The 13,846-nt window shown below is 35.4% G+C and overlaps 1 protein-coding gene across 7 annotated transcripts in view; it reads left to right on the forward strand.

The window, feature by feature from the left end:
- Positions 1 to 7,122, forward strand: part of NIPBL (NIPBL cohesin loading factor) — a 168,252-nt gene extending 161,130 nt beyond the window's left edge. For 6 of the 7 annotated variants that reach the window (XM_080572858.1, XM_080572862.1, XM_080572863.1 and 3 more), the window contains 7 exons: positions 491 to 598; positions 1,996 to 2,196; positions 2,629 to 2,775; positions 4,214 to 4,509; positions 4,838 to 5,012; positions 5,670 to 5,855; positions 6,419 to 7,122. In XM_080572858.1, coding sequence (XP_080428984.1) covers positions 491 to 598; positions 1,996 to 2,196; positions 2,629 to 2,775; positions 4,214 to 4,509; positions 4,838 to 5,012; positions 5,670 to 5,855; positions 6,419 to 6,784 — 1,479 coding nt within the window. In that variant the 3' untranslated portion in view covers positions 6,785 to 7,122. Of the gene's footprint in view, positions 1 to 490; positions 599 to 1,995; positions 2,197 to 2,628; positions 2,776 to 4,213; positions 4,510 to 4,837; positions 5,013 to 5,669; positions 5,897 to 6,418 lie in introns of all 7 variants that reach the window. The other variant, XM_080572860.1, reaches the window with a different exon arrangement.
- The last annotated feature ends 6,724 nt before the right edge of the window (positions 7,123 to 13,846 follow it).

A 13,846-nucleotide genomic window follows, 5' to 3' on the forward strand; every position in this document is an offset into this window, starting at 1 on the left:
TTATCTGTTAAAAGAATAAATTTCAGGTGTATGCCAGGCCTTTTTCTTCCTTTGATTCTGCATACTGGAAATTGTGTCATCTTGCCTCCACCTCAATACCCATATCTTCCAGCATCAGAACTGTCTCCAAACATCATCTCCATTACTCTTACATAATATTTTCTATAATTATTTTTAATGCTGCAGCCATCATGCATGTTCAGTCATAAGTGGTGTTTATGGTTTTTTTTAAATGTTATTTTTTAGAGTTTGAGAGAAATTGGAATACTTGCCTGAAACCTTGCACAACTTGTATTATTATTTATAGTGCTGTCTCTCTTGTATATTGTATTATTTGCTTGCAAAAAATAGTGAGGTGATCAAATTGCATAGCTTCCTATTTTAGTTTCTGCAGTAGTCAGAATACAAGAACAGTGTGATGGAAGAATAAACACTAAGAAAGAGGTAGTACTACAATGACTCTGAATAATCATTTCATTTGTTTTTCAAGTGTGTGCCATACTTAATTGCTATGGGCACAGATCCAGAGCCCTCTATGCGAAACAAAGCCGACCAGCAGTTGGTGGAAATAGACAAAAAATATGCCGGGTTCATTCACGTAAGTTATTCTAATTTAAAATTCTACAGAATTTAAAATTCTACAGAATACAGTTTGTTGATGGTTTAATGCTTGAATATGCCTCAGGTGCAGAAAAAGAATATAATGTAACAAATAAGCAATAGCGATAAGCAGTTGTAAAGAAGATCCTGACTCTTTCCCCTACTCACAGATTTCTCTTATTAGAAACATAAAGGATGTAATAGGATATAATCATTTGAAGCATCTCTTCCAGTCTAAGATTTTCCTTCATTTATAATTCACAATGTTTTCCACACTGAGTAGTATATACGAGTATTTATTTGATAAAAGATAAGGACAGCTGTTTCATGTTCAGCAGCTGCTTACCTATATCAGCAGATTAAGGAAGAGAACTCCTTGTTCACAGTAGAGATCCTTAGTGTATATGCAATAAAATTTTAGGATATTGAGGCTTTATGAATTGTAATCTGAACAGAAGGAGCATAGGAAGGTGTTTAGAACTGGGGGATCTTGCTAAAGGAAAATATGAGGGTTAAGTGAGGACTTGGGGAGTTATGGCCTAGTGCCATTAGTTCTGCTTAAGATGTGAAACTGAGCTGCGGAATGCTTACCTTCCTTCAGAAGATCCCATTCTTGGTTCAGTGTATGTACTAATTACGGGAGTTCCCAAACCTGGTTGTATTCCACTGAGATTGGGACATTGTACTGTTCATGGTATACAAACACATACCTAATTCAGTAGGTGAAGACTAGCAGATGAGATGTGTTCTGCAGGCAGCTCAGAATTAAGACAATGTATACATGAGGAGGTAACTATGCTGAAAAGAAGCAGAGATGTTATGTGGGGAGTTGGATATGCAGTCTACCTAAAAACTCTGTCTGTTCTGAAACTAGAACAGCAGCCTTGAAGCAAGTAGAATCAGCTGAAAATTCTATCATATATACAAAAAAACACCTTATTTTCTTTCAGTTTATTTGCACTAATATGAACTCAGTATTGGTTTCACTATAGCTGATACAAGCATATGTAGTTGGTAAAATATTCTGTTCATGTATGAACATTTCAGTATTTTTGAAACTAGTTTAAATTGGAATAACTGGCTGCAGTTGATGAACAGACTAGCGGTATGGTTCTGACATAGAATGAATGGTGAAAGATTGCAAGACATTTTGATCTCTGCTACAAATACTGTTTTAATGTTTGCCAGCTCAAGAGGGAGTACCGTTGTAGTGCATGTTGGAATGTTAAACTTCAGATGAGCACCACTTACAAGGAAATAAGCTAGGAGATCTGTTAGTGGTTTCTGTTAACAGGCATTTGTTTAATTTCCCACTGCAAAAAAAATTGTTTGCTCATTTCAGTTTTACTGCTTGAAAGCAATTGTTAAAATAAAATAAATACTTTTCCATTTCAGATGAAAGCAGTGGCTGGTATGAAGATGTCTTACCAGGTACAACAGGCAATCAATACCTGTCCAAAGGATCCTGTAAGAGGTTTTAGACATGATGAATCATCCAGTGCGTTGTGTTCACACCTCTACTCAATGATTCGGGGGAACCGTCAACACAGACGAGCATTTCTAATTTCTTTACTCAACCTCTTTGATGATACTGCAGTAAGCATCAATTTTCCTTCACCTAAAAAAAAAAATAATCAAATACAGCATTACAAGCCTTAATTCTCCTTTCACAGTGTATTTTTATTCTATAATTTTTGATAACAGTATTTCCCTACTGTGTTTTGTTTTGCTTTGTAATATGTGCTATTTACCTATACAGTAGAATTCCTTTGTTACTGTTGCATCATTCTATATCTTTCTATACCAAGTTTGGATTGATCAGAAATTATGTATCTTCAGGTATGGCTAAATATTGCAAGTGGTCTTTAGAGTGCTGTGGGGTATATCTAGAATAAAATCGGTGATCACATTTTTTGCTCTAGACTGTTAAGAACACAGGACAAGTGTATAAATCTAATGTATTTATATTTATAATCTAATGTATGTATATTTATATGTACACTTACATAATTTTTTCTTAAATTCCAGAAAACAGAGGTGAATATGCTCTTGTACATAGCAGACAATCTAGCCTGTTTTCCTTATCAAACACAAGAAGAGCCACTGTTTATAATGCATCATATAGATATTACACTATCAGTTTCTGGTAGCAACCTACTACAGTCATTTAAAGAGGTATGTGCCTTTACATTTTAATATATTTGTTGCAGTGGCAACATAAGCTTTTCTACGCTCTGGTCAATTTTTCAAGACAGCAGTACCATTATTATGATACGGACAAGCAGCATTACTTTGTAACTAGTAGTTAAAAAACAAACAATCCTTTTCTGTTCTGGCCTGGACCTGGAAGATGCCAATTAAAAACTTTCCTTACATTGCTGCTTATATTATTAAGAATGCAGAATTTTAAGATACTAACACTAAAAACCTAAAATTCCCTAGTATTTCTGAATAATAAAAAAAAAATTATGAACCTTGAAATACATGAACCTGGAACATAAACATTGATTTACTGTGGTTGTTTTAATAATAATCCAGTTTGCTGTTTAACTTCTTTTGTTGTCAAGTAGCTGCTGGCATTTTCATGTGTGTCACCTTTACATTGTTTACTTCAAGACAAGTGTATATATTTAATTTCATAAGGCGGCATATAAGAACCCCAGTCATCCTATAGTATCTGTTGTTACGGCAATACACAACCCTGTAAGAAGAAGGCCTCTGTTTCTCAGAGACTTCAGCATCTCTACTTCCTGGACAACTTTTACTGTTAAAAGTTTAAAGCTGTTAGGAAGCAAATCCATTTAAAGAATTTCCAGTCTGATTACTAAGTACAAGTTGGTGTTGATGCCTGCAAAGTACGCTGCTTTGAGTTCTCATCCCCACCAAAGCTGATTTTTAATCTGCTAGAAAAGGACAGTACATTCTTCAGATTGGACACCAGTGTGTAGCACCCTACACAGTGAGGATGATTTCCTGACTGGGACATCTTAAAGTTCTGTGTTATGGAAGATCGTAGTAGGTGCAGTGATAATACAAGTGTGAAATTCTGTAGCTCTCTAAGTAGTGGAACTGATTATTAGTAACTCTGTGTATTTGTTTGGGGTTTCCCTGGTCAGCAGTAATTAATATCACAGAATTTTAACAGAGGCAAGCATTGAAACCATCTTGGACTAGTCTGTACCAATATGTACCAATACATATGTAATGCACACAAATGATATCCAGGTGACAGAAAATGGAATTTTCTTATCAATTTATTGTAATGGCAAAGTAGGGAGCCTTCTAAGGCCTTTTTCTGACACTGCTAACAAACTTGAGTAGTCTTTTAAGACTGCTGTGGAGTACTTGTTGCTTCACTTACTTCTGTTTTACCCACTTTGCAAAAAATGTGTTCTTTGGATGAGCTTTTTTGTGGAGGAGGTCAGGGGGGAATTGAGCATCTTTTTGCCATAAATAATTCCAATCTTAGAATATTTAGTTATGAATTAATAATATTGCTCAGGGAATTCTTGCTGATTTCAGCCAATGATGATTTTGGAAAGATGTTCTAGAAATATGCATGATGCTATTTTACTCTAATTTTGGAATGTGTGTTAATTTCTCTCTCTCGCAGTCTATGGTGAAAGACAAAAAAAAGGAAAGAAAGCCTTCATCAGATGAGGAGACTGAGAGTGACAGTAACAGTGGTAGCGAGAGTGAAAGTGAAGAGGAAGCTTCTAAGCCTCGGAGGTTACGGAAACGAGTAGACTCTGATTCAGATTCTGATGAAGAAAATGATATAAATGCTGTGATGAAATGTTTACCAGAAAATTCAGCTCCTTTAATTGAATTTGCAAATGTCTCCCAAGGCATATTACTACTTTTGATGCTGAAACAGCATTTAAAGAACCTCTGTGGATTCTCTGACAGGTAAAGATACTTATAGTCTGATCTTGTCATCTCGTGAGTTCTTTGTAAGGATTAAGTTTGGACTTTTTTTTTTTAATGACTGTAACTAGTTGTTTTAAACCATAGATTTGTATAAGAGAAAAAACATAACTGTAACAAATTAAATGCAATGAAACAAACTTTGAGTTAGAAAAAGCAGTGATTTCATTTCTTATCAGGATGTCTATTGTATATGAAATGATGAAAATATGACTGCTTGTATTGAAGATTTTAAAAGCTTTTCCTTGAAATTGTGATTATTTCCGTGAAATCCTTGAACAAGCTCTTCTCTCTTGTTTTGTTTAAACAGTAAAATTCAGAAATATTCTCCATCTGAATCTGCAAAAGTTTATGATAAAACTATAAACAGGAAGACAGGAGTGCACTTCCATCCAAAACAAACTCTGGATTTTCTGCGGAGCGATATGGCTAATTCCAAGATCACTGAAGAAGTGAAGAGGAGTATAGTAAAACAGTACTTAGATGTAAGTAAAATTGCTCTGCAGAATATCTAAAACTCTTCTAAAAGCTAACTAACACAAGACAAACTTGAAAGCAGATGCTCAACAAATCGAATGAGGATTTCAAAATGCTGTGTTCCTGGTAATCAATATTTTGATAACTCACAACTTCCTTTTGGGATATCTAGCAGCATCATCTTTCAAAGTCTTGTAATAAATGTAAACACAACAAAAATAATTTCAACTAAAGGATATTCATCTTTACAAAATATTTTCTAATTTTTAGCATCCATTCTGTATACCTTTCCTTTGTAATTTGTTCCCTTTAATCCTGCCTGCTTCCATCAGAGGGCCATAGATTAGATCTACTGGATTTAGTTTTTCTTTTTCTTTTTTTTTTTGGCAATTCTTTAAAACATTAACTGGAGAAAACTTTCAAACTATGGAATAGAGGAAGCTTTAGAAATATAGTAGAAAATGAGAGGAAAGTGTAGAACAAAATATGTGAATTGTTCAAGTTGTCTGCCATTCATTTTACTGTGTTTCTTTATCTTTCCTTTTTTAATATTGTAGTGTCGTATAAATATTTATTTTGAAAGTTACAATATGGACTGATCTGGTTTGTGATTTGTTCTTGTTTTATTTTATTTTATTTTGGTTTGGTTTGGTTTGTTTTTTTAGTTCAAGCTCCTTATGGAACATTTGGATCCTGATGAAGAAGAAGAAGATGGAGAGGTGTCAGCTAGCACAAATGCTCGGAACAAAGCAATTACCTCGCTGCTTGGAGGAGGCAGCCCTAAAAACAATGCAGCTGAGACAGAGGACGATGAAAGTGATGGGGAGGATAGAGGAGGAGGCACTTCAGGGGTGAGGCGGAGGAGGAGTCAACGTATTTCGCAGCGTATTACGTAAAATGATTTTTATGTGCTTATAAATGTCAGTCTATTATATTAAATGTACACCAAGTAATGTAATCCACATGAAAGAAAGCATTTTGTAGATAGAGATTCTCTACTTAACCGTTTATACAACTTTTGTAGAAAGTTTAACAGAAAAGACAATAAAAAAAAAAACAAACTAGAAAATGAGATTTATCCAGTATAAAAAGTTATTAATTTTCCTTTGGAATGTACTGTGTGTTATCCTTTTTATTGTTGCCAAGTTTTTATGTAGCTTTATGATTCATGTGTATATATAATTTTATATATCAATAAGAGATAAAGACACGGGTACAAATTAAGAGTATGTGGTTTTACAAGGATATGTTAACCCCTTGGCGCTGGCGGTCGCGGTGCGTCTCATTGCCGGCAATGGAATGTGTGCCGGGAAATCCCAACTCCCGGCGTCAAGGGATTAAAAGCAATAAAAGCAATAATTTCACTAAAGTTCTTTTGTGTAACACTTGGTCTTTTTTCCCCCCAATGTTTTAGTCATTGAGAAGGTCAAAACGAAATTCAGACTCTACGGAGTTGGCTTCACAGATGAATGAAAGTGTTGATGTCATGGATGTCATCGCTATTTGCTGTCCAAAGTACAAAGACCGACCACAAATTGCAAGAGTAGTACAGAAAACCAGCAATGGCTTCAGTGTTCAGTGGATGGCAGGCTCCTACAGTGGCTCCTGGACTGAGGCTAAGCGCCGTGATGGCCGCAAACTGGTGCCTTGGGTAGACACTATTAAAGAGTCAGACATTATTTACAAAAAAATTGCTCTAACGAGTGCTAATAAGCTGACTAATAAAGTTGTTCAGACTTTACGATCGCTGTATGCCGCCAAGGATGGAACTTCCAGCTAATGAATTTGTACATGCAGCCAAATTTACAGGAATTGAAATAACAGAAAAACTTGAAATATCAACTTTCTGGCAAAAAAAAAAAAAAATCAGTTAAATGAAGAGTAAGAATGGAACCTGGGACGCAGGAAAAAAAGAAGGAAATGTTTGGTAAACATTTTTGTGGGAGCTTCCTTCGCTGTTGTGCAGCAGAAACTTCTCAGTTCATTTTTACTCCCACTGTATTATAGTTTAACAAAAAATTGTTTATATCTTGAAAAAAAACTTTCTGTTTAAAAAAAATAAACAAGTGAATGTTGGAAATTAGTCTGTTAATGTTCTTAATAAAGTGTTCTTGGAGTTTAACCTAGCAGCGGATGGCTTTCTTTAGCTTAGCCCAGTTTCCAGGGAAGCATTGTTTTTCCAGGCTGTAAAATGGCAGAACCTCCTGGATATATAATTTATTCTGTTGAAGAAAAAAGAGGAAAAAAAAAAAAAAAAGCATGCAGTATCTATGACCTATCTGCAGGAGGAGTTTTTGTAAATGTAGATTTTGATGTATTAGGTCACCCTGAAATAATACAAGAAAAGGGATCCCCAGCAAATCTGGTGGAACAAATACTGCAATAAATTTTTTTACTTCTCTTTGTTACTTGTCTGTTTCCATTTGAATTTATTATTGTAAAGATCTGTTTAAATCCATTTATATTATTTTGCAGTCTTTTATGTAAAATTTACTATATCAGTGGTTTTCAAAACAAGACATAAGATATTGTTTATACAATTTGTATAGGCTGACTTCTGAATAATTGGTATCTTTTTATTTTTATCCCTTAAAGGGTGTAAACACAAGTTAACTCCAGGGTTTTATTGTATCCTGCAATATTTAGTATTAACTATATGATTTAGCACTGTGCCAAACACATTTTCAAGAGTACATTTTGATATAAAAAGAAACTATAGTTTATTCCTTGTATGCTTCAATTTCTTTCTAATGCTGTCCAAATGGTAATTCATGATAGTTTAAATTTTGGGAAAGCTGAATGACTATTCTGCTTGGGCTAACTGGCCATGTATGCATTTCTCTGGGTTAATATGTAGAGGTTCGTGTCAAAAGGAGATAGCTACCAGTATCTGAGGAGTGAATGGGTATGAATCTGAGTCATTATGCTACATTCCTTCACAAATGATTTTTTTTAAAAAAAGTTTGTATATTAGATTATTTTTTTTACTAATTGAAAGATGTTTTCACATTTTATAAATTGAAAAAATGCTATTGAAAGCTTTCAGAAGCATTTGCTTCGATTGTATTGCCACAAGCCTTTCATAAGCAGTTTGACTTTCTAGATAGCAACAAAAGCAGCAGATTTGCAAACAAAAAATCTAAAACAGCTAACTTTCTAAGGGAGTATTAAACCCTGCTCTGTTTTCAAATGTATTTATCTAAAACAGATGTTCCTCAATAAGTAAATCTTTCTTTATGTTTATTTTCTATTACAAACTTAATTTATGGTAGGACATTGCTTTTAAGAAACTGGCATGCAGAACTCTAATACGTTATTCAATTTGTGAGGAATAGTAACAGTATCCCAAAATACTCTTTTGTACAGAAATAACATTAAACTGAAATGATTAATAACTCCTCAGAATCTAGATAGTAATTGTTCCTATGGGAAATGCCTTTTTGCTGTTTCACCACTGGAATTTTTCTGAACAGAAATATTTTACCACCTTTTTGTCTTCACTGTTGATGTTGTTTTCTTCACTGTACAAAAGCCACATCTCAGGCTAAGATAGGAATTGATAAAATAGGGAGAAGTAGAAAAAGTAGAAATCACCCCTGCAGCTCTGGGTGTAGAACATTTTTGTAGCAAATAATGAAATACTGTATTTCTCAGGACCAGGAGCAGCTTTTATAGTGGGAATTTCATATATTCACTTTGAAAATAGTGGGGTTGTATGACTTGTCACAAGTTATTAGTAGAAAGGTGAAAATACTTTGCAAGGGAAAACTCCCAAATTAAAAAAACAAGAATTTCACATAGAGATGCAGTCTCAAATGAAGCTATATTGCTAGCCTGTTAGACATTTCTGATGCTATTTGTGTTAAAGCATCATATTTTTAATAGGTATCACAAACATTTCTGTGTTCATAAACCATTTTTTCCTAGTAATGTTGTTTTCCCAATAGCAAAGAGTTGTGTGTGCGTGTTTTTTTATTATTTTTATCACTTTGGTATTTATTAGACTAAAATTATGAGAAAAATTATAATTAATTGTCTAAAATTGTCTTAGTTGAGAGGATTTGGACTATTACGATATTGTGTGCTATGCCAAAGGGCATATATGCTCCTTGATGGGATCTGTTGACTATAATATAATACAGACTTATAAAACTAATTATAGATAATTAAATAAATAAGATTCTCACTAGTTAAGAGTTGAATTTTCCCCTTCTGTACTATCCATAATAAGACTTAGTGTTGCTTTGCCTATCACAAACATTCAGATTTCTTGCCATGAAAGAAAAAGGCAGCAGGGTTAGTTTTGGGGAAGCAAATCGCAGTGTGTAATGCGGACTGATGATTTTCAGCAACACAGAACAGCCCCAGGCTGCAGCTGAAATCAGTGCCGTGCTCAGCCTCTGAGCTGCAGCCATGGGCTTACCAACACGAACCATGTTACTGGCAAAATCATGTAAGGGTTTTTTACTTTAATTTTTAAACAACAACAAAAAAAAGGTGGGGGGAGGAAAGTGCTGCAGTGCAGTAGTTGATACAATAACAGGATTTTACTCCTTTGTTTTAACATAGCTTTGTAGTATTTTTTCACTGTATGGCTATAGATATTTACATACATAACTATAACAATTACTGAATTTTTTATTCTTCCCGATTTCTCCCTTTGCATACAAATTCTGTACAAGGAACCTTGTTGTGGTAGCTTGCATAACAAAGGGATATTTTCAAGCTTTTAGAATTAACACTAGCCATATTGTACTTTTTAAGAAAGCATGGATACTTCCACAATCTAAATAAGAATGAGATGGTTATTTTTAATCTTCCACCTCAGTACTGTAAAATTCCAGAAAAATTCTTGAGTATTTTCATTATCTGCAGCTATAAAAGATCACAATAGTTTTTGACAAAACTTTAATTACAGATAAGTATTTTTTTAAATGATTCGGTAATGCCCTTTTGTATTTTTTTGAGGTTGCTTCTATCAACTACTGATGTATAAAGGGCAGTACTCAGCATAAGTATTGTAGTGAGGTGTGGCCATTAAAAAGTTATTTACAATTTCAAAATCTGAGTCAAACCTTAGCATTTGTCTTGCCGTTGTGATGTCGCTAGTGAGAACATTGTTAATGTAGAATAATTTGGTTGTGCTGAACATCAGTTATAACCTTAAATACCTTGTAGCACTGCAATAGTTCCTAAATGTATTTGTGGCTCATGACAAAAAGTCTGTAATCAAGTCTGACTTGTCTGGTGCTAGTTAAACAGCAGGTTAATCAGCAGGCGTTAACGTTCAGGTTAATGGATCAGTCCCATTGATCCTTGCTGTAACGCTAATAGATTTTTAACTCCAAGCCCCACACAGGTATTGAGGGAGTTGGCTGAACGCTCCTGAGTCTCGTGCGCTAGAAACAGGGCTCCAGGCACAAGTCCTGTAGCTTAGCTGGCTCCTGCTCACCAAGGAGCTGCGCCATAACCGTGCAAGCATCTCCAAATCCCTTGAGAATTTGTCATTAAAGTACCGTGTTGTAATGGGTAAGTGAGTTCCTAATGTAAGTGGTGAGTTTTTAGATTTCATGGTTCCTTGGCTTAATATTAAAGTGTTACTGTTAAATTCAAATAAATTCATAGTATTTTCATATTTCATTTATTCAAAATAAATGTTTTTAAAGTTCAGTTTGGACCCTTGCACGATGACATTTGCAAGTCTTTATCATAAAATGCACATACACTTCATTGATCCCTTTCTCACTGTGCTCATAATGCTCAAATTATGCCTAGGGCACATCAGGAATCTATTTTTGTATTCTGAGAGAATTCTTGCCGTTCTTTTTTCAGTCCATCAGACACATCTACATCTTTTCTAATTCCTACATGATTCAGACGTGCTCTTTCCCACTTGGTTTTGGAGTTGTATTAGGAAGGGATAGTTGTCATTGGCATTCAAGTAATTACATACCGAGTTGTAAAATGTTTCTCTCAAACATCCACAAAAACCCTTAGCCTGTGGGTTAGTTCTGGGGGCATTAAAGGGGGCAACTGGATCCTGTGGGGAACAGCATGAGCTCGGGCAAACACACACTGGCTTAGTGGGTGTACAAGTCAGCAGCATCCATTTTAGCAATCATCTCTCCAGGCCAGGGAACCTACAACGCCAGAGTTGCCCCAGTTACTCTCTGTGACACAGAGGGGCAAGTATTTCTCACTACTTCAGTGACTATTTAGAGACTTTTTGTTTTCACTTGAGCTTTTCTGCATAACCATACTTAGCAAAGCTGTGTTGAAAGGCTCATTTTTGTTGTTGTTTTGAAAACAAAGATCCTGGCTCCTACGTGTACATGTTCTGATGGTGACGCAGCCGATCTCCACCCACCACCCCGCCAGCAAACTGACTACTGAAGAGGATAACACCTCTGCTTTTGCAGTGTAACGTCTTTTGGAAATAGTACTTCTGAGCACTAAACCACATCAAATGGGGCAATTCTTCAGCTGCCGTTTCTGGATATAAACTTTGTCCCCCCTTCCTCCAATCATCCTTTCATTATTATTATTATTTAATGTGAATCAGCTCATTTGCAATGCACTTCCTCTCATTTCCCTTCACCCAAAACAGCTTCTGAATTTGTTTTATCTACTCCTTTCTGGCAATGCTCTGTCCAACGTAGAAAGCTACAGAATTCATTGGAAACAACCCAAGTGTCACTGCAGTTGATTTAGTTTTGAGAGACCGTACAGGGGATCATCTGTTTCTTTCTCATTTTTTTTCTCTACCACAGCCTGAAGACCTCACTTCTTTTGGACTGCAGCCTTCTTTCTACAGAAGGAAATGTTTATTTTCTACAGAAAGAAACGTTTTAGTTGTTTAGTTCTCTTGCTACAGTTTATGCTTATACAGAGTAATACAGAACCTGAATTGCACTTAAATCCTTGCAAGCCAGCAGTACATGCATGGATGAGAAATTCAATGGATTTGTGCTTCCACGTTCAACTACCTGTGCTGTGAACACATGCAAACAATGTATAATGATTCCTTGACAAAAGCTATTTGTTTCAGATTCATGAGAAAACCTTTTTCATTCTGAATACTTCTGCGTGGAGATGGATTTTCAGGTTCAAGGTCAGCCTCGAACATAACCTGTATGATGTATCCCTGCAGTTCTGAACAGGGATGCTTCATTTCCAGATACAATTCTGCAGTTCAGATTCGTGTAATACCAAGTTCTCTGTGATTTTGATCACCCTTCATCAGTTCTCTTTAGTGGTTGCCCAAATGTGCTGGTTAGGAAAAAATGCACATTTTCTAGCAATGTAACAGCTGTTACATGTTTATTTTTTTATACAATTCTCACCAGCACAGTTTCAGGTTGTAAAACTCCGAATTTTAACCCCAAATTATTTTAGAAATTAGTTTGTCAAAATCTACATCTGTGGTGTTTTGATTAATGTTGGCGTCCATTTGTTACAGATTTCTGGAAAGCCATAAATTTATTCCTTATATAATTTATTCCTCCAGAAGGTGTGCATGCTATGTTCCTGATCCAGAAATCAACTTTCCTTTGATGGTATTGCTGTACTTGAGAGAGGATTCCTTTCCATCCCATCACACTGAATTTCATTTGAACCAACTGGGGCAGAAGCTGTCACTGAGTGTATGCAGCTTTCTTTCAGTCATCCAGACCAAATCTCACTTTGTTTCTAGATCAGCCGTGGTTCTGGCATGTAGAGTCTTCTGCGTAACCTCATTCTGTTTGGCCAGTTATGACTACTTCTGGTCGCTCCATGGGTAGTAGTCATTCTTCCTGGCTTCAATTTTAAATGATGCTAAGAAACCCACTTGAACAGGCTACTTCCTTAAATGTCATATTGAATATCTTTATGGGTGCAGATAGCTGACCATCACAAGTCATGTATTTCTTTCAAAAGGTCCTTTTCAACTCTGAGTATTTTGTGAGCCTACCTTCCTTCTATTTCTCGCGTCTCTAAGTATCAGAAAAAGAAAAACCATTCTGTGATTTTATCTTATTTGACGATATTCCAACAGAGGATCAGAGTAGTTTGCTGATGCCTTACATAAAGCTGTGCTTTATTTCAAAAGCAAGCTTCAGGTTGTATTTATTGTGTGGGTAGTAGCTATTAGTAAAGATTTGTGGTTTTTTTTGTTTATTTATTTATTTATTTATTTTTACAAATTGTAGGCAGATTTCATCTTCTGTACATGGTGCAGTGCCAAGTACAATTTTTTTGATTGTTTTGAAGCCCGTATAGGATCTTGCTGCACAGCTAAACACTTCCTACTCCATCTTCAGAAGGTATGAGCATGACTTCGAGGAGCAAAGAAGTATAATATCCATTTAACTTTCCTTGTATGTTCCTCATGAAAGATACCTACTTCTCTTTCTTTGCTGTGACAGTGTTTTTGGAAATAGAGCATATATGCCAGCCCTGGATATAAGATATACAAGATATAAGGCTGTCTTTTCACATAACTTGACATCTCTTCAGTAGTCCCTCAGTTTTAGTATCCCAGCCAAAACTTTGACAAAGAGGCAGACTTCTGCAAAATAAAATATGAAGATGTATATCTAAAAACAGTCAATGACAGGTAAGTACCATTTTATTACTGACATTTAATGCGTAAGAAAGATTCCACATTAAGGACTAATGATCATTAAATTATAATTTTCTCATTTGTTTAGCTTTGTCCTTTTTCTCTTCCTATTTTAATTCTATTATATCCCTGAAGGCTTTTGGTTGGTTGTGGGTGTTGGTTTCAGTGGCCTCCCCCCTTTATTTCTCAAACTTTCCGGCTGCAACACCAAAAGAAACCAAAGACCATAACATATAAGAT

Source organism: Anser brachyrhynchus, assembly GCF_964034855.1.
Source record: "Anser brachyrhynchus genome assembly, chromosome: Z".
NCBI lineage: Eukaryota > Metazoa > Chordata > Aves > Anseriformes > Anatidae > Anser > Anser brachyrhynchus.